The sequence below is a fragment of the Phodopus roborovskii genome, unplaced genomic scaffold (assembly GCF_943737965.1).
Source record: "Phodopus roborovskii unplaced genomic scaffold, PHOROB, whole genome shotgun sequence".
Lineage (NCBI taxonomy): Eukaryota > Metazoa > Chordata > Mammalia > Rodentia > Cricetidae > Phodopus > Phodopus roborovskii.
In genome coordinates, this window is record NW_026126485.1 from 4,188,530 (window position 1) to 4,213,209 (window position 24,680).

The following is a 24,680-nucleotide window of genomic DNA, read 5'->3' on the forward strand; positions in this document are numbered from 1 at the left end:
ACTGCTGAGCCAGTTTTCTTTCACCTCTGAGCTCAATTAAGGTTAATTCGACTTTTCATTTGGAACATTAATGGGGCTTGAAGCCCTTGCAGTGGTGAATTGAGGGCTGGCTGATTTTTCTGGCTCCCATCTGCAAAGGCATCTCCCAGATAGAGAGGGTGCTATGGTCGGGAACCCTCAAGTTGGACACTGGTCAAATCCTAGGGAATAAATTTTGTCTGTAAGAATGGTTTTAAACTATTCTTACATTTGCCATTTAGCGTTGTAATTTGGAATGACATCTTAATATTTTCAGAAATATCCAGAAGAAGTTTTCTGGGCTCCTATTGGCCAATTTGAATTCCAAAGAGGCTTTTGAAAAGCAGCTTATGTGTAAGAGAAAGAACTTAGCATCATGAAAGCAGGACAATCGGGTGTTACTGACTGAGGATCTACTTCAAACCAAATAAAATAGGATCAGTCACATAAAACTGCATTTTTAATGTGTCAGTTGTGAAACCTCTCTGGTATGCCACAGTTTCCCATATATGATTTATCTTTTTACTTTTGAAATGTTGGTGTTCTGTTTTCCAGGTCACTTGTAGACATACAAAGATTTTATGATTAGTAAAACTATGATCCAATGACTGATTGAAAGAAATCAGGGATTTGGAGAGATAGCTCAGTGGTTAAGAGCCCTTGTTGCTCTTGTAGGGAGCCCAGGTTCTGTGCATGTGTCATAGCATGCACATAGAGACAGATGACAACTATCAGGAGTTTGTTTTGTCCTAACACCATGGAGGTTCTGGGGATTGAACTCGGGTCAACAGGCTTGGTGGCAAACATCTTTACCTTCTGAGTTCTCACTCTAGCTCTAGCTCCATATTTTATCAGTGACAAATAACTAACACGTATTGTTTTCAGAAAGTTAGAAATAAGATGCTTATGGTACCAAAAGAGACAACACTCATGTCTTCAGGCTTTGCACCATGAGCTTTTTTTTACCGCTTGTTGAACTGTCTCTGTGCTTCTTAACTGGGATTTCTAATCTAGATATACAAAGGTGTTTTGATTGAGTGACAAGTTGCTGAATTTCCTAAAGCTGCATAAATATATCAACAGAAGGCAGGGGCTATTAATATTTATGAATGGTTTACTATGCCATCCAGTTCAATTTGAGAGCCATCCTAAACACATACTTTGCCACTGAACCATCAGGCCCAGCCCATCCAATTCCATTTTAGTTCATTTACCTTCCTTGAATCCCTGCTCCCAGCTCAGATCGTGGAGCCATCAAATACTACATTTAAAAAAGCAGCCCCCATTTATCTTTTCTTAATTTATTTTCCCAAGAAAAAAGCTGCAGCCTGAGGGGTAAAATGGCTTGTTTACTCATGTTTCTTGTCCCTGGATGCTAATTTATTTGGAACACTGTATCACCAGGACCCAAGTGCCTGACATTTGATAAGAGATAAATAAACGAATGAAAAACTGCATCAGACAAGGGCTGAATTCAGAGAATTTTAGAAAGATGTTGGGGCGAAGGAACCTTCTGGCAATCTGATGGAGCATTTGGACCTGCTGTCACAACCAGCTTTTAGAATACATCAAATATATCCACAGGATTAGAAAGGAAATTAAAAGGTCAGAATATAGCTCTATGGTTTTTGGCTAAGATTCCCAGGGAAAGCTGTGGGTCACTCAGGTCTCTGAGATTTTGTGTTTCTGTCATATAGTATCACATTCCCTCAAGCATAGTCTGGGGGTCAGTAGTTTTGATGGGCTCGGCTCCTAAATTGGAAACTACTTTTGTTTTGCTCTTTTTTTATTTTTTTGACAAATTGCTCAAATGATTGTATATTTTAAAAGTTAAAATTCATGGGAGAGATGGAGCAGTGGGTAATGGCTTGCCAGGTAAGTATAAGGTCATGAATTCTATCCAGCAGAACACACAAATGAAAAGTCATGGGCTGGACATATGAATCAGTGATTTGGATCACTATTGCTCTTGTAGGAGACTCAGGCTTGATTCCTAGAACCAACATGGCTCACAAACATCTGTAACTCCAGTTTCAGGGGATTCAGCACTCTCTTCTGACCTCTGTGGGAACCAGGCGCGCGCGCGCGCGCACACACACACACACACACACACACACACACACACACACGTACAATTCTGTTTATTAAGTAGTTGAAATAGAAATAACTCTGATTTTTTTTAAAAAAAAAATCTGTGATGGGGGCTGGGAGATGGCTCAGTGAATGAACTGTCCGTTTCTCATGCAAGCAAGAGGACCCGAGTACCAATCTTCAGCAACTGCATAAAAAACCAGGTACAGTGACATACATGTGCCTGCAATTTCAGAGCTGGAGGTGGCAGTAGGAAGATCCCTGGTTCTCCCTGGCCAGTCAGTCTAGTTAAATTGGTGAGGACTAGATTTAGTAAGAGACCCTGTCCCAAAAATCTAACATTTGTGACTTAAGACACCCAACATCAGTGTTTGGCCTCCACTCATGAGTCCTCACATATGCACACAAGCAGACACACAGACACTTACTCAAAAAGAGCATACAAAGAAATGGATTTCATTGAGACATTTTCTTTCACACGCACACACACACACACACCAGATATTTTATACTTAGTTATCTTTCTGTTAGTATGTGCCCCCGTATCCTGCTCTCTTGTTGGTCCTGCCCCACTTTATCACCCTCCCTTCTGCTTTCATGAGACACATATTCCTTTGCTCTATCTTATTCATTTATCTTCCCTCCCTCTACATTCTTCCTCCTCTTCCACAGTCCTGTATGTAAACATACATAGGTATTAATGGATGCATAGTTTTTTTGTTTTGTTTTTTGTTTTTTTTTTGTTTTTTTGCCTTTTGAGAAAACGTGAAATATGTATCATCCAGTCTTCCTTATTTCTCCTACATAATGATCCATTTTCCTGAAGCTACCATAATATAATTCTTCATTATGGATGAATAAAATTCTCTTGTGTATATGAGCTGCATTTTCTTTATCCAGTGATTTCTTTTTAAAAGAAAGAGTGGAATTGTTGAGAATTGGTATCGCCATCTCTGAGCTCTGGTATCAAATTGCAGCTAACAGTCACTGAAGGGCTTCATTCACACAATGCGTTGTCAGTAAACTATCAGGGTATCATATGTACAAAAATGAATGATAATTTCAAGTGCCCACTTTAATACTATTTTGTTTATCAACAACCTAAAGACAATGTATCTTCTTACAAATAAACTGTCAGTTATTCATATGTGTGTTTTCTGATTACTGATTCAAGTCAGTAACTCTTAGGATGAAACCATAGTGTTCTAACTAGCTGTACCTGTCAATTTCACTCAGCCTAGAATCACTCGAGAACGGAGTCTCATTTGAGAGGTTGCTCAGAACAGATTGGCCTATATCCATATCTGTGGAGGATTGCCTTCATTTGGAATTGATAGAGGAGGGCCTAGCCCTCTGTGGGCAGTGCCATTCCTGGGGCAGGTGGTCCTAGACTGCATAACAAAACTAGCTAAGCATGGGTCTTGGAGAATGAGCCAGCCAGCAACATCTTCCACTATTCCTGCTTGTCCTGTGCCATGTTTCCTCAATAATGAACTGTGACCTGGGAGTATAAGCCAAAGAAACCCTTCCTTTCCCTAAGTTGTATTTGGCCAGAGTGTTCCAGGAACAGAAATGAAACAAGAACAGATTGTAATTTCTATTATTCTTTTTTCTGCTCATGCTTTAATTATCTTGTTTAGCTTTATTTATTTTTGAGTCAGAGTCTTGGTATGTTGTTCAGGTTGGCCTTGAACTCAGGATCCTCTTGCCTCAGTTCCCCGAGTGTTGAGATTCCAGGTATGCGCTACGCTACCATGCCTGTCTAGTGTTTTAATTTTTGAAGAAGAGGCTGACATGCATGTTCCTTATGGCTGTTTCCAAGTTGGCAGTGTTACTATCAGGCTGCCAGAGCTCCCTGGACCAGTCTTATAGTAGTGCCTCTTCTTACCCCTTGCTGCAGCACTTATCATACGGCAACAGCAGCTGGCATGTGGATGCTGCCTTCCAGCAGACCCTCTGGAGCGTGGCCCCTATCAGCTCTGGAAGTGAAGCTGCCCAAGGTAAGAGATCCACTCTAATTAAAAGGCTTGTCCTTGATAGAGAGTTGATGCTTATTGCTGGAATTGTGATAATGAGCTGATGGCTAATTAGAGACCTTTCATGTCCTGGTATTCTATCATGCAGAAATGTGACATTTTAAAATCTTGCCTAAGTTGCTATTTAAAAGTGAAGCCCATGCTAGACTCATCTTCTCCTGTTTTCATGGTGTTAACTTCGTCTGATTTCTGTGATTTTATGTATTAGTCCTCTAAGGGCTGTTTACCCCATTTGTGAGACCTCATGGCACTGCTCTGTTAGTCTAATGTCATCATTTCTTATTAGCATCCCTGTGCCTAGTAGCTGGATCACAATGATTTTTATGCAGCAGGGTTTCCCGAGGTGATAGATGCCTTGATCATGGTGGTTCTTACTCTTACAGCTTCAAATTGGAACCTGTGTGTGTGTGTGTGTGTGTGTGTGTGTGTAAGTGGGTACACATGTATGTATACACATGTAGAGGCCAAAGGTCAACAGGGTTGTGTGTTGTTTAATTTTTGACCTATGTATATGTGTTTGTGTGTTTGTATGTATGTGCATGCATGTGGGTGCACAGGTGCAAATGCTCATGTTCATTCACTTTATTTATTCAGCTTTTGGTTGGGTCTGTTTTAATGGCTTAGAGCATACTGATTAGACAAGTCTGGTCAACAAGTGAGTCCCGGGGTTCCACTTCTGACTGAACAGTCTCCATAACCCCACATTTTGTGTATTTAATGGGTATGTTTATGAGGCTGGGACCACACTCTCTGTTTAAAATATCAAACTGCAGGACTCAAGGGTCAGCCAGTGCCAGCCAATTCTGTGATTTGGTCACAGGTCCAAGCCCATTTACTAGGTCTCTATCTGTGCAAGTAGATGATTGTATCAAATGTTCCATCTGGGCATCAGCACCTGGCCATAATATTCTGAACACAAATGGCTTTTAATCCTTGCAGGGTATCTTATTGGTGGCGATGTTCTCCGGCTGCTACATGGACACATGGATGAGTGTCTTACTGTCCCTTCGGGAGAACATGGTGAAGAACAGCGGAGGTTGGTATTCAAGGCTGACATGTTGTGCTGGCTTTGATGTATTTGTTGAGAAAAGAATAATCTTAATGTTGCAAAGAGGAGCACACAAACAAACTGAAAATAATTTGACAAGGTATTTTCCTTTTGCAAAAAATGGTGCATCTGAACCCAGACCTGCTAGCTAGCATGCTGGACAGAATGACATCTGTCTTTCATCACTGAAGTGGGTTGTCTCATTCCTTTGGTGGGAGCTTGACTTCACAAATGGTTAATTGGCACAAAGGGAAAGAAGGTTAAGAAAATACTGGCCCTCATTGGTCTGACTGCCTTTAATAGAAAGAAGTGTTTCTCACAGACTCACACATTCTATTTCTTTTGCTTTGAAAGAAGTTTTCTTAATTAGGAATAGGTCTGTTGCAAACATTAGCATCACCAAATGTCAATGACACACTGAAGCCTTCCACTTCATGGAAGGCTTAGATACCAGAAAAAGAATTGAAATCTTCATCTACTGAAGTGGGAGGAGGGAGGAGAGAATGCATAAGTCAAAGTATTTAAAGTGTCATAACTGTCCATTATTTCTGAAAGACATTTCTAGAAGATTTGATCTGACACCCAATCTCAGAATCCTTGGGATTCCTTTCTGTCATCTCCCATTTATTAAATAATGGTAAAGTTGACCACTTCTTAAATTTTACGGTGCAACAAAATTAAAATTGTCTGCAGTTACTAGGAGAAGTAGACAGGCATGATCCAGCTGTTGGTCATTTGCCTTGTAAATTGAATTAATTAGTAAGTGCAGGAAGTTGAGTATATGAAGATGAGGTCACACATGAGAGGAGAGCTATCTAGGTCATTTGTTATGTGTTTTTAAACCTTTGAGTGGGTTTTTCTCATGATGTTAACATGGCTATTTGGGTAGCTTGTTCAATAGATGCTTATCACCCTCACTTGGTAAAAAGATACAACAGAGTCTTTAGAAAATCAGCCATGACTTCAGCGGCTCAGGAAGACTCTCTGGGAGTCCACTCTCATGGGCTAACTTGGCTTAAGGTCAGGAGTGGCACAACTTGTAGGAAAGTTCCTTCGACTACAAGTGTTATGCCATCTGTGACTTGTTAGTGGTGCTATTCTGGTGTGTGTGTGTATGTGTGTGTGTGTGTGTGTGTGTGTGTGTGTGTGTGTGTGTGTGTGTGTGTGTGTGTGATCTTAAGGAGGTAGGGATATTATTGGTGTGGTTTTGAGTCTGGAGGATAGGTGCTAGACTTTCCAGATGCTTTATAAGGATTTGTACAGAGAAGCATGGCTAGTTAGAAGTAAGGAGATGGCACATTGTGGGAAAGATACACAGGGGCCTAATAAGTGTCATATCTTACAAGTGGCCTGGCTCCAAGAACACAGAAATAGTGAGGCAAAGTCTGCAGTGACATTTTATGGGTCATCAGCTTAGTAGCTGTTCTCCCAAGGTCATATAATTCTGACAGCTCTTCAGAGCATGCTCTTTTGTCTGAATGAAGTTCAGCTAGACTCATGGCTGCAGGTCTTTGAGCTGCTATCTTTTGTATGTTAATCTCTGACATTTCCTCTTCCAGTTTCCTATTCTCCTGCCTGAATGTCTAGTGGAGGGAGGGGCTATTAGGTGCAGGCATTGAGATTTCTCTCCTTGCCACACTTTCTGTCCTCAGCAGTGCTCCCTGGTTCACTCAGATGTGAGCAAGCTCTAGTCATCACCAGCTGCTCCTACCATCATGTCATTACCATGATGACAAACTATAGCCCTTAAAACCATGAGCCAAAATAAGCTTGCTGCTTTTAAGGTGCTTTAGCCAGGCTTATTTGTTTAATTATGTTTTATTGCATTGTGTGTATGTGTGTGTGTGTGTGTGTGTATGTGTGTGTGTGTGTATACACGTGCACATACAAGGCACACTATACATGTAGAGGTCAGAGGACAACATGTTGGAGTCAGTCTTTTCTATGTGGATCCTAAGGATCAAATGCAGGTCATCAGGTTTGGTGGTAAGTGCCATTGCCCTCTGAACCATATAGGTGGTCTGAGCTAGGTATTACAGTGACAAAAAACGTAACCAGTACATGTTGCTTTCAGTGAATTAGGAATAAGATGATGATGGTACCAAGACACTCATAGAATGCTGAGGAGATCAAAAAGCAGTTGGCTTGAGGAATTAATTCAATCAGAAACCTAAATATGAGTAAATATAAGTAATGGAAGTGTGTTCTGAAATAGCAATTTTTTTCTTAAGTGATGCAGAGAGAACACAAAGATTAGAAGCTGGATGCATCTGCTGCAGTAATTTTTCTGTCAGCTTCAGGCTCATGACTTAGCTCTTCTCCTGTGCTTCTTGGGAGGGCCTTGGGGGGCTAGGGTGGGATCCTTGTAGCTGTGATAAGCAAAAGATTAGAGGTGAGAAGAACTTAAGTCAGTGAATCCCCTTAGAAAGAGGGATATCATTGAGTTCATGTGTCAGAAGGTAAGTAAGGCATTGGGTTACTTATTTTTATTACTGTGGAAAAAAACCTGCAATTTGAAGAGGGAAGGATTTTGCTCATGGTTTCCAGGGAAATATTTGGTGCAAAGGATGGCAGCAGTGGGTGCTTGTTTGCTATGAGAGTTATGTCAAAATTGGGTGCAGTGAGTTCAGAGGGTGTAAGTGCTTCTAGTAGGAAATTGGGGTATCTGAATCTGACTCAGAAAAAAAAAAGCATGTGTTGAATATAAGTTATAAAAGCATGAGGAGGACATTTGAGGGAAAGGACAACAATCACGTGTTCATTCAGCTGGAGAGGAGCTCTGGTGGTGGGTTGTGAGCAGCCATCTACCAGGGCCTTCAGGAAGCTGTGAAGCTTGGGATAGATACTGGGTTAGTGCAACTCCAGGTACTAACCTTGACTGAATTTTGACAACTTTTTTTTTTCCAACTGAGTCTCAGTGTGTGTTCACCTCAACATATGGGGAGACTCTTCCAAGGTTGTGGAGGCAGCGAGAATACATCTGTTTGTTATCTTTTTATAGCATGTTGACATGGTGCAATTAGATGAATGTGGATGTTGGATCATGACTATAGGGAGAGTATGAGTCAGACCTAGGCAGGATGGAGCCTCAGGGAGGATGCTTAGGAAAGGAAGGCTCTCATTCTTGATTAAGTTGTGAAACTGAGCAATTATATGCATATAATGAAAAAAAGACTTCCTTAATATTAGGTTTATTGAAAGCCTTATGATTTTGAATCTTGTTGACATCATTACATAGACCTTCAAATCTGCTTTCTTTGTTCTCCCATAAGCCATCACCCATGCCTTAGAGAACTAGTGAAGGCAATAACCTGCAGGCATCACTTTCTTGTACTAATATCAGTCCCTTTGGAGGGAAGAAATGCATAATGTTGGCCTTAGCATGTATTTTGAGTTATTAAAAAAGAAAGTTAAAATGATTTGATTATTTTTAAATGATGAGTTTGAGCAGGGAAATATGTAAAAACAAAACATAACATTTTTTTTCTTACAGGTTTTTACTTGTAATTTTGATCTAGACAGGCCCATTGATTGTTGCCTGTTATTATAATTAGGGATCTACTGTCATATGAAATTTGTTCTAAATAGCAGAAATGACTGAGGAGCTAGCCAGCAGTGACATTTGCTTCTGAGCAATTCAGGAATATTTTGATCATTGAGTTAGCATCCCCAGTGGATTTGGCTGATGGTTCTACCCTGTTCATCCAGGCATTTAATAGCTGTATGTAATTGTAGAGATGGAGAAAGCTGTCCAGTGACAGGGCGTGTAATTCTAGATGCCAATGGATTTGGCTGAACTTTTTCATAATGAGATGTGTCTGTATTCATCCTGAAAGTTACCTGCCCATTCTCATAGAGTATTAATAAGACTCAAAGGAAGAATAGACTCCAGTGTACTATTCAACTAAGTAGAATTAACTACATAGCTATCCCCCTATATTTCCTGCCCATCTTACTTGACATGTTGAGTTTTGACAGGGTCAGGAAGTGTATGTCACTATTTGTTCCTTGAGGTTTTTTTTTCCAGGTAGACATTTAGCAGTAAATCTTTTAGTGTACATCTTGCAGGGCCAGCAGTGAAGGTGTAAGTGTAGCAGGTGTGGGCAGTCAGGTGGATGTCTCAGTGTCAACTGTGGGGTGCTCTCCAGAAAGGGGATAAGATGCATTAGGGAGGAATAGGTTCTGGTAGTCAGTAAGAAAATCAAGTACCACATGGTGCTTTAATTCATTTCATTGTAGGTGCTTCAAATTTAATAATCAGATTTCATTTAGAACAACATAGAATTTTTTTGTTGTTGCATATTTAGTCTTTGGATATATCTCATTTTCATCCATAATTTTTGTGAATGTAATAAAATGTTAAGAAGGTATTTATTTAAATGCACATGAATTTATACTATGAGCAGAAGGTGCACTATGGGAATTAAGTAAGCCATACCTTTAAAACAGTAAATTTTATTGTGTTTATTTTTGTTGTTGTGTCAGGTTTTGAACCTGAGACCCAAGCATCCTACCATTGAGTGACATCTCAAACAAGTTAATAGATTTAAAGTGGTTATATTTGAGAATATTATTATTATTTTAAAAAGTGATGGTTTATTTTTATTTTTTAATATTTTTTTCTTATTTTACATATTGATCCCAGTTTTCTCTCCTTCCCATGCTCCAATGCCCCCCATAGACTCCCCATCCCATCCCCCATCCACTCCCTAGGGAGGGTGAGGCCTTCCATGAAGGATCATCAAAATCTGTCAAGTCATTAGGGGTAGGGAGTATCCCTTCATGAAGAATGGGCTCCCAAAGCCCATTAATGCACTAGGAATACAACCTGGTTCCATTTTCAGAGGTTCCATAGATTGTCTAGGCCTCCTAACTGAAACCCACATTCAGGGGGTCTAAGTCGGTCCTATGCTGGTTTCCCAACTATCAGACTGGGGTCCACGAGCTCCCCCTTGTTCAGGTCGGCTGATTCTGTGTTTTTTTCCAGCCTGGTCTTGACCTCTTTGCTCATTATTTCTCCCTCTCTGCAACTGGATTGTAGGAGTCCAACTCAGTGTTTAGCTATGTATGTCTGTTTCTGCTTCCATCAGCTACTGGATGAAGGTTCTAGGATGGCATATAAGGTAGTCATCAATCTCATTATCAGGGATCAGTATTTAAGGTAGCTCTCATTAGTTGGGGTCATCCTTGTAGGTCTCTGGACATTTTCCTAGTGCCAGATTTCTCTTTAAACCTATAATGGCTCCCTCTATTATGATATTTCTTTTCTTGTTCTCCTCTATTCTTCCCCTGATTCAATCTTACTGCTCCCTCATGTTCTCCTCTCCCCTCCTCTTTGAACCTTCAGTTTGGAAATCAGTATGGGGTGAATATTGTTTATAAAACATCATTTTACAAGATATAATTTGTATAGCTGAGTTCACTCTACAAAATGTCAAAGATGACTGGCATATTCTAGAATCTGGGCTCTGAGCTGTGAGGAAAGAGGTTAAATGCACTAGATAAAAGCTATGAAGAAAAGTAAAAGGATGGAAAGGAATTAAGAGTGTGTAGGTATTGCATGTTCTGTGGAAATTATGGGGACTAAAAGAGAAGGGAGGGAGGTAAGGTGCTGCATTTGTATCTGATCATGCATAATTTCTGGAATCTATTTACTTTGTCTTGTTCCTTTTGAGGAGGACAGTGAGGACACAGTACCTTGTGTGAAATGGAAATAAATGGTACTTAGTAGACACAAGCTATGCTGCATGAATATATGACAATAGTTTTACTTCTATGGCCTCTGTAAAACAAGGATGATTCAGTGTAAATGTCATTAATAATAAATGACAAATCATAAGATGAGTTCATAGAATGATTTGACTGTCTTTCAGTCTGGCTTAGAAAGAGGCACATGGTTTTTGACCCTGCACACGGTTAGATGACCTAGTCTCTTTATGAGGAAACTGTTCCCAGGTTACTGCTGCAGGGGGCACCTGCCTGTGTTCCAGTACAGTCAAGGATGAAGCTCTCCATGTTTGTCAGCTTTGTGACAGGTGTATGATCCTTTTGAGTATTTTTGCTTATTTGATTTTGCAAATGAATATCAAGTGCTTGAAAATCTACCCTGAACCTATTGCAGTATCTCTGTTCCTTTGTCAAAAATCAATTGACTTTATTTGTGTGGATCCATTTCTTGTCTACAAAAAAAAGATAGTTTTACTTTCTTTATTGTATTATGTATACTTTTCTTTATTTGTAATTTTTGATATATTTTTTAAAGATCTCATGTAGCTCTTGTTAACTGTGTACTCATTGTATGACTAAGGATGACCTTGAATTTCTGATCCTCCTGCTTCTACATCCCAAGTGCTAGAGTTACAGGAATGAGCCACCATACCAACCCAATTGTTTTTCTATGTTAATGTAGTATCTTGGAGCTTGTCTAAATTGTAAGTTATTGGCTTCAGGAGTATATGTTGTTATTATTAATATGACAGATTCTATAAATTTTTCAGTGAGAATATGTTAACCCTCAGGAGGAGACTATCATGGGGTTGACTGTCTTAAAGACAAAGATTAATTTGTTGTCCCTAACTAATAGTATTTATAACAGATGACTCATGTCTTTCATTATGATATTAGTAACTCTTTGATGACTGTGGTAAAATGTCTGACAGAAATGACTTGTGGGAAAATTTTATTTTGGCCTACAGTATCAGAGGATTCATCATTGGCAGGTAAGGTAAGCTGGCAGGACTCTGTGCTGGACAATCTTCAATCCTGGCTGCAGAGTGGGAAGCAGAGAGAGTATGGTGAGACCAGGAATGATAACAAGCAAAGGCCTACTGCTTGGTACTTTACTTCTGCTTGTCAGTCTCCACCTTCCTTAAGTGCCACAGCCTTCAAAATAGCACTGCAGTCTGGAGACCAAGCATTCAAAAACAAGTCGGGGGGGGGGGAGGGTATTCAAATCCAAGCCAAAGCAAATGTCTGGATTCCATAATACTACTGATTTGACTGTAGTAACTCAGTTCAAGTCAACATGGTTGAGTCTTTGCTTATCACTATGGATGGATGGACTACACACTTTCCAGTATTATCATCTGAATCCTCAGAGAACTCTGTACAGTACTATAGAGAGGTTCTATCATTGTTAACTTCCTAGTAGTAATCTAGGGAGTGCTTGAAGAAATGGAGGCAGGCAGAGGCTGGAGAGATGGTTCAGTAGTGAAGAGTGCATATTGCTCTTGCAGAGGACGCAAATTCAGTTTGAGTACCCATGTTGGGTTGTTCACAATTGCCTATAGATTCAGCTCCAGGGAATCTTAACACCACTTCTGGACTTCAAGGGCACATAGGAGTGCTCATGCACGCATGCACTCACACACACACACACACACACACACACACACACACACACACACACACACAGTACACATAAAAATAAACCTTAAAACAAAAAGAATTGATGGTTCTGAGTTTGGCCATCTGCCCAAGTTTGTACATTGAGATAACATCTTCAGAAAGTTAATAACAATGAGATATGAAAGCAACTTGCCAAATTCTTGGTGCCCTACAAAAGAAAGTGAGCTCACCTGAAGAAGGTGCCCTCTGTTGGAACTCACCTTTGTAGTCATCAGGGGTCCTTCTCATAACACCCAGTGTTTTATTAATGATGCTTCATGATTATATCCTAAAGCTCACTAATTGGAATTGTGTATCCTATAAAATTTTATTGTGAATAAATACCTTTTGTCAGGCAGTAAGAAGGTTGTAAAGATTTGTATTCTCATTAGCATGCTAATATAGTATTTTCTGGGCTTCTGATTCAGAAGATGAATACACTAGCTGTCACAGCACTTGCTTTTACCCAGAGAATGAGTGGTTGAACAATTGAGATAAGATTTAAATTATATTTTATGACTCTCAGAGCCAAAAGAGCTAACTACTTAGTTTCAGTGGACAATATTATAATGACCATGAGAAGCTGAGAATTGATGACATTGTAAGAAGACTGTGCTTAGAATAAGTGTAAAGTTCCTTTTACATGGTCAGCCTGAAATATGAGTTCCCTAATGAAGGCTGGAGGAAAATGTGTTATGGAGGCATAATGTACAGCCAGACCCCTGAAAGTTTTCAAAGTAGTCATGAATGAGCTTGTATGATTGGCTATTACATGTGCATTTTAACATTTCCTGTTCGGTGAATTTGCAGTGACTTCAACTATTCTGATTTATGATCTAGAAGTATTTGCTTTAAAAAATGTGCGGTTAGTGCAAGCTTTTTGGTTTGTCACCCCAGTTAATCAAGAGGCTGTGGCAGATGGACCTCCAGTCAAAGACCAGCTTTGGCTACAGAGTGAGTTCAGAGTCTGTGTGGGCCATATAGGGAGACCTGTTGCTAGCTCAAAATACAATAGAAAGAAGTCTGGGGATTCAGTTCAGTGTTAGAGTGCTTGCCTTGTTCTGTATGAAGTTCTGGGCTCAGTCTCCAGTATTACATAATGATACTAGTTTGGGGATGTTGGGAGAAAAAAAAAGTGTATTTCAATCATAGTTTCATATAACAGACCATCATCAAAAGCAGTGAGGGTGGGAACTCAAGCTGGGCAAGAACCTGGAAGAAGGAGCTGATGCAGAAGCCATGGAGGGGTGCTTGTAAGGAGTAAGGTTTTTCCTCCCGCCGCTGGTCTTGCCTGCCACCACACCAGCCCCACATAACACACAGAGACTCTGTATTAGATATAATTCTGTTGGCCAGGTACTAGTTTCTTATCATCTAGCTCTGTCTTAATTATTAAACAGTTTCTATGTATTTCCATGTGGTCTTACGTGATCTTCTTATCGGGGAAAGGGGCCAGGGTCTCATCTCCCCAGTCTCTCCATTTTGACTCCTCCTTCCTACTTCCTCTTTCCTCCTTGTCTCCTAGTCCCTTCTATCTTCCTTTCCTATTGGCCAACAGTGCTTTATTCATTAACCAGTATGAGAAACATATACAGAATGGCATCTCCCATCATCTCCTTTTTTCTGTCTAAATAAAAAGAAGGGTTTTAACCTTAACATAGCAAAATATATCACACAACAGTTATCAAATAGTAATCACAGTTAACAATATTTAGTCCATTAACATTTAGCAAGATTTGAAGAAAATATTTCCTCATCTAACCTATCTTTGTATGTCTAAAGTCTATGTAACTTATCTTTAATCCTAATTAAGAAAAACTATGACCATAACTATTTGTCTTCAACTCCCTCAAAGACCACGGAAGGATAGTATATAAACTCTAGAAATGACAGAGACATCTTGCCTGTCAGTCACCTGAAGTTTTGTAATCTTCCTTCTTCAGCCCATAGGCCATAGTGTGTCTGGCAAACTCTTCAGCAAAGCAGGAAAATTTAAACTGTCTTTTTGTAATGGCAGTTTGTCAGGTGCTGCTTACTGGCTTGCTTCCCCTGGCTTGCTCAGCCTGCTTCCTTATAGAACCCAGACCACTAGCCCAGGATTGGCTCCACCTACAATGTGCCAGCCCCTCCCATATCAATCACTAATTAAGAAAATGCCCTATAGATTAGTCTACAGCTTTGTGTAAGGAGTAAGGTTTTTCCACCCTCTGCTGGTCTTGTCCCGCCACCGCACCAGCCCTAATTAACACACTGAGACTCTGTATTTGATGTAATGCTGTTGGCCCCATAGTAGTTTCTTATCGGCTAGCTCTGTCTTAAGTATTAACCCATTTCTGCTAATCTAGTATTTACACGTGGTCTTCTGCTTACACACGGCCAGCATTCTTTCTCCAGACTCTCCATCTTGACTCCTCCTTACTACTTCCTCCTTCTCTCCTAGTCCTGCCTATCTAGCTTTCCTATTAGCCAACAGTGCTTTATGCATTAACCAGTATGAGAAACATATTTACAGAATCACATCTCCCATCAGCTTTGTCTTTTCAAGGCATTTTCTCAATCAAGGCTCCCTTTTCTCCAATGACCCTAGCTTGCATCAAGTTAAATTAAAACTTGCTAATGCAACATCTGTTCATCTTCCTTGAAGTTTGACAAATTGCTGCCATTTGCATTGAAGTCTCCAATATTAGCTCAAAGGCCAGTGTTGTAGTAAGTCCTTTCAACTTCTTAAAGAAGGTTTTATTCCTCTTGTCTTCCATGTAGAAATCTGAGATAATTATTGAGTTGTCTAAGTTTAAAGGTATCAATACCGTTTGGTAAACTTGTTGCACTCTGTTGGTTTTAATGAGAGTGGCTTTTGTAGGCCATATTTGAATGTTTGTTCCTAAGTTAGTGGAACTGTTTTTGGGAAGGATTAGGAGGTATGGCCTTGTTGGAGGGCATGTGCCACTTGGGGTGTGCCTTGAGATCTCAAAAGCCCATGACAGGCCTGTTTTCTCTGCTTATTTGTGGTCTCAACATGCAAGCTCTCAGCTACTGACTGCTTCAATGCCATGTCTGCTGGCATGCTGCCATGCTTCCTGACAGAATGGTCATAAACTCTAACCCTCTGTAACCATGAGTTCTCAAATTAAATTCTGTCATAAGTTGCCTTGGTCATGGTGTCTCTTCACAGCAACAGAAAAGTAATTTAAACAGACTTTGAAAAAAATGTCTTTCTAGACTCTAATTTTGATGCCTTAGCTATATGGTGGGCAAAAGTGTTGCTAACTTCATAGAATAGGTGCTTGCCTCCAGGTGAACAAAATTTTAAATAAGCTTGCCTTCCCTTTGTGTCATTTAAGATGGCCTATAGTTTAGTTCTGTTTAGGGTTTTGATACCTTGCCAAACATTTAAGCTGAAATAGCCAATAGAGACTTGCTTTAAAAACCACCAACTTATACATTCAATTTATATGGAGGAATCCATTAATAACCAAGATGCCCTGGTCACCAGTGAATACTTAAGAGGGACCTCAGGTTCTCTATACCTCCTGTTGATTGGAACACTTTGCGAACACAGATTTCAGTGCATAAGGACCTATAGGATAAAGCTAAAAGATTTCAGAAAGGAAGTAGGATTTACTCTCTCTTCAACTTTGTTTGTGTTTTAAAAATCTGAATTAAACTTACCTTTAGTTTTCTACTCATATAAAGAATTTTAAAAACTTCCTGTAAAGTTAAGGAAAGTTATGAAAGAAAATGTTTGAGCAATTCCCATGTATAGAAATGCAATTTTGCACAGCCATGCCCATACTATTTTGTATCTTAAAGCCCATTTTATTTTCAACCTTGTGATTTCTCTATCCCACTCTGTCTAATCAACATTTTTGGTCCATTATTCAGCACCTTTTCCTAAGCTCATTTAGAACTGTATATTTGTATATTTATGACATAGCCATAGTGATTTATTGTTGCACAGAAAATGGGCATCATTTAAATCTCTGTCTCAGTTTAATTTTCTGTTATTGTGATAAAATACTCACACACACACAAAACAAACAAACAAACAAAAAACAAAAAACAAACAAAAAACCCCACAACTTAGGGGAAAGGAAAAGTATTTATTTTAGGCTTTGATTTCATTTTCTGATCCAGCGTGGTAGTGAAGTCACTGTGGCAGAGACTTGAGAGAACTGGTCACGTAGCTTCCACAGGCAGCAGAAGAGAGCAATAAATACATGCCTGTGTGAATTCATTTCTCTTTCCTGTTTACTGTTTACTGTTTCGAGGTGCTTTAAGCTCCTGCCATCTTGATTTCCCCATGATGGTGGCCTCTACCTGAACATGTGAGCCAAGAAATCCACTTGCAAGAGTGAGTGTGTTTTCTTACAGTGACAGAGAAAAGAGGAAGACAACCTGTGTCATCTAAGGAGTAGAAAAAAAACCTACTCCTTACAGATGTCAAAGTGGATAAAGAGGAAAAACATGACAAGATGGTATCAGAAACATGGCCTGGACAGAAAGGGTTTATACAGTGTTTTTCAAAAGAACCCTATTGGAGTTGGTGACAAGGTGAATTGACTATCATGGCAAAAATCCATTCCAATAGAGAAACGGGTCTCGGGATGAGATTGGAGCACAAGGAGAACCAGTAGGAGGTAGGTGGGAGTGAGACAGAGCAGTGGGAGTGGAGAGGAGGGGGCAAGGTATTGGTGTTGTTTTGAGAGAGAACATTCCTGTGTATATTTAGATCTTGAGGATTATACTCTAGAGAAGATGCTGAAGTTCATAAGCTTTGGCTTCCTTGCAACAGTATTGAAAGGTGGTCACAGAGACAAATTTTGCTAATTTATGTAAGTTTTTTGACATCTTAAATTATAAGAAATGTTTTGGCATTTGAGTACATGTGATACACATCCAGAGACATACCTTTTCTGAATTTTTACATATATATGTACATTATATATTGAAGATTTCATTTCTACTTATATAATTAGGTGTATGTGCATAAATGTATGGGTGTCTATTAATGCTACAAGAGGGCATTGGCTCACCTGGAGCTGGTGTTACAGGCAGTTATAAGCCATGCAACATGGGTGCTAAGAACAAAACTTGGGTTCTCTGTAAGGAAAGCAAGTACTTTTAACCATTGACCCATTGCTCCCACTCCATCTGTTTATATTTTGTTATACATTGCCCATTTGGTGTAAGTTGAAGACTAGCAACTGGTCTTCTTATATTTCTCAGAAGTATTTTAAATAATAAATGCCAAATTTAGAGTTATAAACTATTACATACATATATTTAAATAATAATATATGAAACTATACTTAAATTGGTGTGTGCTTCCACAGACCAAAGTTGGTAAAAATATGTCTTGTAGAGGGGGCAGTTATGGAAAAATATTAATATTATAGAGGGAAATGATGAGAGAATATGTTTAAATAAATGCTTATTAATGAAAAACTTCTGTTATTCACTGTTAAACTTATTTTTATTTCCAGCTGTAGTACCTCCTGCCTCACAGTAGATCTTTAACTGTCCATACACAGGCTGTTCCATACCCTGCTTTCTTTCAATTTTCTTAAAAGGAAGAGTTCAAAAAAATGAAACCTTTTAAACTCAAACTTTTTTCATGTCAACAGAACAGTTCATTACGAAGGTGGTGCTGTATCAGTTCATGCACGCTCCCTCTGGAGGCTAGAGACTCTAAGAGTTGCGTAAGTATAACTTCTAAACCCAGCCTATAGTTCTGAGGGTACAGAATGGTCAGTGTCTTTCGCTTCCAATTCTGGGTGAGATGGTCCTGTTAATAGCTCCAGCAGCAAGCAATGTGGAGTGGAGAATGAATGTGGTACCCAACCCCTTGTTCGTCTTTCTGCCTCTCCTGTCTTGGTTCACTAGGCACTAGACTTAAGAATGGTCCCATTTCTTTTTTCCCTTCATTTTAAATTTAAATTTGAAACAAGATTATTTACATGTCAATCCCAATTCACTCACCCTCCCTTCCTCCCCTATTAATCCCACCAATCCTCATCCCATCCCCTTTCTGCTCCCTAGGGAAGGGAGGGTGAAGCCTTCCATGGGAAGTCCTCAAAGTCTATCATATAATTTGGGGCAGGGCCTAGGCCCTCCCCCGTGTGTCTAGGCTGAGAAAATATCCCTCTGTGTAGAATGGGCTCCCAAAGTCCAGTTATATACTAGGGATAAATACTGATCCATTATTAAAGACCTCATAGACTTCCCCATCCTCCTAATTAACACCCACATTCAGGGGGCTTGAGTCAGTCCTATGGTGATTCTTTTTTTCTTCATGGGTAAAGAGTGCTTTTTATTCCTCTTTCTCACTTGTGGTAGTCTCGAGAGATTTTATTTCCTGATGCTGTGTTTTGTAATTGTCTAAGTTTTCTTTCTTTCTCCTTAGCAACAAGTTGTTCTTGTAAACTCATATATTGTTCAGTTAGTCTATAACATCAACCTTCTACATTCACAGTATTTAATGTTTAATAATTAAAATTCTATTATTTTATATGAATATCAAGTTGACTAAGTACATCTAAATATTAATACTGTTGATAATTATTAAGCTTAAAAGAAAATTTATTAGATATTCATCTAACATATATACTCATATATTTAAGCTGCCATTTTATAATATGCAAAGTAAGGGAAATATTGTAACTACCTACTTAAAGTATACCACTGAAGTATAAAGCTAAAGTTCATTTCCAGTTTTCTTAGTCTGTCTTCCCTTTTTGTACCTGGTTCTGAGATATTTGTGCATTCAGACATGTAGCACATACATGCTATTTGTGGGATTTATCTACACATGTGTGCACACACACAAAGTCACATTTGTACATGTCAATGGCTGCTTCTCTGATGGTGATGTGGTTGGATCAAGTTCTGGTTGTTTTGTCAGGTGGAGTGGAAGTCATATAAGATGGGGCCAGCCATTCCGACTCCGGCATGTCACAACAGGAAAATACTTAAGCCTTATGGAAGACAAGAACCTTCTACTCATGGACAAAGAAAAAGCTGATGTCAAATCAACAGCATTTGTCTTCCGTTCTTCCAAGGTAAGATGGATTGTGTCATTTTAAAATTTGTGTTCATGTGTCCCTGCTTTGTTTCTTTGATGTTGGGAACACAGGAAGAACTGATGTAAAGTTTTCTCATTCCCAGCTTCTCTTCCCAATTTTTCTCTTCATTAAATCAGTGTTCCTAATTACTGAAATGAGCCGAGACAGCCTGTTGGCTTCATGGTTATCAGTTTTAGATAAAGTGCACCCTCCAGGTCCTTCTTGATTTCTTTTCTTTCTTTTTTTTCAAATATAAAGATTTGTTTTATATTTTTCTTTTTATTGAGAAAATATTTTTCTCAATAACATGTCCTGATTATGTTTTCCCTTTCCTCTATTCTTCCTAGTTTCTATCTACCTCCCTTCCCATTCAGATCCACCCGTTTCTGTTTCTCATTAGAAAACAAATGGGCTTCTAGGGGATAAAAATAAAATACAATAAGATAAAACAAAAACATATCAGAGTAGGACAAAACATATAAACACAAGGAAAGGAGCCCAACAAAAGGCACAAGAAACCAATAAACAGAGCAGAGACCCTCCTCATTTGCACATCCAAAATTCCCACAAGGAACTAGACTGGAAGCCATAATAAATATGCAAATGATTTGTAGGGTAAAAAGAGAGAGAAAATAAAAAGTATATAAAAAACAATTTTAAAATGTAGAATAAAAAACAAAGGAAAACCCATGACACATTATAAGGCAAGGAACTACCAAAGATACTATTGGGTTTCTTTTTTGTTGGCCATTATAGCTGGGCATGCAACCTGCCCTTAAGAATAGTTTGTTTCCCCAGTGAGACTCCATTGAAGAAAATTAACTTTTCATTTGCAAGTGGTTGTCAATTGGAAATTACTTCTGGGTTAGGGATGGGGTCATGTGTCCACTTCTTCCAGCTCTAAGACCCTGTGTGGTGTAGACCTGTGCAAACTGCCTCAGTCTCTGTGAATTCATGTGAGCTTTGATCATGTTGATTTAAAGGATCTTGTTTTCTTGGTGTTCTCCACTCCCTCTGTCTCCTCTACCACAGGGTTCCATGAGCCCTGAGGGGAGAGTTTTGATGAAGACATTTTGTTTAGGGCTGAGTGTTTCAAGGTCTCTCACTCTCTACATAATGTCTGGCTGTGGGTCTCTATATTTCTTCCCATCTGCTGCAGAAGACTCTAAGGTGATGGCTGAGCAAGGTACTGATCTAAGTGCATAGCAGAATGTCATTAGGAGTCATTCATTAGGAGTTACTTTATTTCTACCTTTTTTTTTTTTTTTTTTTTTTTTTTAAGAACAGTATTTGGTTTTTTTTTCCTAGGGCCCTGACCTGTTTAGTCTCAGGTTCTTGGACACCCAAGCAGTGCTGGGTATGGATTTCATCTCCTAGAGTGAGCCATAAGTAAAATCAGGCATTTGGTGGTTAATCCTACAAGTTAATGGAATACCAGGACAATATGTGCCCCTATTGTACCAGCATATCTTGCAAGCAGGATAATATTGTAGATCAAAGGATTTCTGGGTTGGTTGGTATATTCTTTGGTAATATGAAAACTATGTTCCTAATACATAGATGCTAGCACATAGAGGTGAAGACTGCATGTAGGGACGAGGTTGACTTTTCAATGTTTAAAGAGATGTCTTAGTGACATCTTCAACAATGGTGCCTTGATGCTAGTTTGTGGGGGTAGAAAACCTTGTCTTGTTTCTGATTTTAGTGGATTTCTTTGAATTTCTCTCCATTTAATGGCTATAGGCTGCCTTTATTATGTTGAGGTATGTTTCTTGTATACCTAGTCTCTCCAGGACTTTTATCATGAAATTTTGATTTGGATTTTGTGAAAGACCTTTTTTTTTTTAATAGCACAACCATTTTATTTTCTTGGTTTACATATCAACATATCAATCCCAATCCCAGTTCCCTCTTCCTCCCATCTTCCCATGTCCCCCAAACCTCCTCCAATCTCATTCACCACCCATTCCACAGGGAAGGTGAGGCCTTCCTGGAGGGATCATCAAAATCTGCCAAGTCATTTGGAGTAGGGCCTAGGCCCTTCCTCCTGTCTCTGTGTTAAGAGAGCATCCCTCTATGGGGAATGTGCTCCCAAAATGAAAGGCCTTTTTTGCACCTAATGAGATAATCATGTGGTTTTTTTTTTGTCTTTCAATTTTTTTATATGATGGATGACATTTATCGATTTGTATGTGTTGAGCCATCCCTGCATCTTTGGGATGAAGCCTACTTGATCATGGTGGATTATCTTTGTGATGTGTTCTTGGTTTGCAAGTATTTTATGGAGAAGTTTTGCATTTATGTTTATAGTAGAAACTGATCTGTAATTCTCTTTCTTTATTGGGTCTTTATTTGTTTAGGTATCAGGGTAACTGTGGCCCCATAAAAATGGAAAATGTTTCTTTTGTTTCTATTTTGTGGAATAAATTGAGAAGCATTGTCATTCATCTTTCCTTTGAAAGTCTGGTAGAATTCTGTGCTAAAACCATCTGTCCCTGGGCCTTTTTTGTTGGGAGACCTTTACTTACTTGGTTTTACTATTTTTTCACTGGGATTATAGTTCTATGTAAAATGCTTATCTGATACTGATTTAAGTTTGGTAGATGGTATATACCAAGAAAAGCATCCAATTCTTTTTGGTATAATACAGGTTTTTGAAGTATGTCCTTGTGATTCTTTGGATTTCCTCATTGTCTTTTATTATGTTCCCATTTTCATCTCTAATTTTGTTAAATTTGGGTGTGTCCTTTCTTCATCTTTTAGTTAATTTGGATAACAATTTGTCAATCTTACTGGTTTTCTCAAAGAAACTACTCTTTGCTTCATCAATTCTTTGTATTATTTTTATTTATTTATTTCTATTTTATTGATTTCAAATCTGAATTGGATTATTTCTTGCCATTTACACCTGTTGGGTATAATTTCTTTTCTTCTTTCTTCTTCTTTTTTATAGTTCTAGAACTTTCAGGTGTGCTGTTAATTGTTAAGTTGCTAATATGAAATCCCTCCATTTTGTGTGTGTGTGTGTGTGTGTGTGTGTGTGTGTGTGTGTGTGTGTGTGTGTAGGTACTTGCCTGGTAGCACTGCCTTCATTGCTTCCCATAAGTGTATGCTGTCTATTCATTTTCATTCAAGTGTAGACAGTAATTTCTTTCTTAATTTCTATCTTGACCCATTTTTCATTCAGTAGAGAGTAGTCCATGAGTTTTTACACTTTCAGTCGTTTCTGTTGTTGATACCCAGCTCTCCTCTGTAGGATAGGGTACAGAGTGTTATTTCAGTTTTCTTGAATCTGTTGGAATCTGCTTTGTGTCCAAGTATATGGTCAGTTTTGGAGGAAGTTCCTTGAGCTGCTGGAAAGAAGGTATATTCTTTTGTGTTTGGGGAAAATGTTCTGGAAATATCTATTAGGATCATTTGGCTTATAACATCTGTAACTCCAGCATTTCTCTTTAGTTCTTATCTGTATGTTCTGTTTATTGATGAGAATGAGGTATGGAAGTCACCCACCATGAGTATGTTAGGGTCAATATGTGATTTAAGCTGTGGTAGTGTTTCCTTTTGAACTTGGGTGCTATTGTATTTTGTGCATAGATGTTAAGAATTGCAATGTCTTTTTGGTAGAATTATTTTCCTTTGATGAATATGTAATGTAATTTCAAAGACATGACGGGACCCAAACTTACCCCTTTCTTATGTTTTCCAAAGTATAATATTTAAAATGTAAACTCCATGTCTCCAAAGTTGGTGAAAATGAAGTAAAAGTGAAAGGAACATGGAGTGATATGGTCACCTCCTATGAAACAGAATTATAGACTCTTTCATGTTATGGATATATTTCTTTTTAGAATTATTAATTTTTTTAGCCAGCATAGCAAGTGCCAGGTTTCATTATAACATTTTATATGTAACATAATCAAAACTCGCCACCCACACTATATTTTCCACCCACTCCATTATTACCTTTCATTGTCCCCTCTAAGGTTTTAAAAATGAGAAATCAAGTTAGATACAACAGCTTGAACCTGATATCACAGCACTTGAGAGGCAGAAGCACATGGATATTGAAGGAGGGGGAGGCAGGAGGATCATGAATTCAAGGCTAGCGTGGACTATATAAAGGCCATCTTGAAATAGAAAAACAACCCCGAGAAACCATTCCCTAGAAACAGAGATATAACAGTGACAAGATAAACACTCACTTAAGTATAGTGTTTACTAAAGTAAGGAGACATAAGAGAGGTTGATGAGCAAGAAGATGCTGTGTTCACCCCCTAGCCTTACACAGATGAGAAACTTCCCAGGAAGAACCATAGCACAGATGTTCACAAAGACAGTCAGAGAGCTAAGGCCACAGAGGCCAGAGAAGCTAACATGTGATAGGGCATGGGCCCAATGCAGTGGCTTTATCACAATATATGAACAGAATAAAGTTCAATGTAAAATGAAAACAATTTGGCATGGATCATGAAATATAAGCCATGATAGAGACCTGTAATAAAGGTTTATTTGAAAAGATTGGGGAATAAAAAAAAAGAATGGCTAATGGAATACCAGGACAACATGACACCAAAGCAAGAAGGGAGCTTGACTGAAATACACATTGGGCTATGTCCAGGCAAATAAAAACATTGCATGAGACAAAAATGTATGTATTTCATAGCATTAAATAATGAAAACCATTGAAGATGTAAGTTACAAAATTTATGTACCAATTCTCTAATGCAGCCTTAATAATCATAGACCTGAAGGGAAAAAAAAAACAAATAGAAACTCTGTATCTTTGTGTAGTCTGTGGAAGAATATATGCTAACCTCTCAAGTTCACAGACTTTTGGAAGAGCCACAAATAAGAGTGGGGGAGGGGAGATTTTTGTATGGAGGCTTGGTGTGGCAGGCACCTGTAATCCCAGCCCTCAGGGGCAGAGAACAGAGAGTCCCTGGGCAAACAGATTAGCTACACTGGCCAATTGGTGACCTCTGGGTTCAGGTAAGACCCTGCCTCTGTGAAATAGAGTGGAAAAGGATGTAAGCAGATATG

The 24,680-nt window shown here is 38.9% G+C and overlaps 1 protein-coding gene across 1 annotated transcript in view; it reads left to right on the forward strand.

Annotated features, from left to right (window-relative positions):
* Ryr2 (ryanodine receptor 2) overlaps positions 1 to 24,680 on the forward strand; it is a 548,210-nt gene that overhangs the window by 243,034 nt on the left and 280,496 nt on the right. The window contains exons 9-12 of the mRNA XM_051194750.1: positions 4,010 to 4,109; positions 5,085 to 5,181; positions 18,204 to 18,278; positions 19,481 to 19,637. Of these exons, the coding sequence (XP_051050707.1) occupies positions 4,010 to 4,109; positions 5,085 to 5,181; positions 18,204 to 18,278; positions 19,481 to 19,637 (429 nt within the window). The remainder of the gene's footprint in view (positions 1 to 4,009; positions 4,110 to 5,084; positions 5,182 to 18,203; positions 18,279 to 19,480; positions 19,638 to 24,680) is intronic.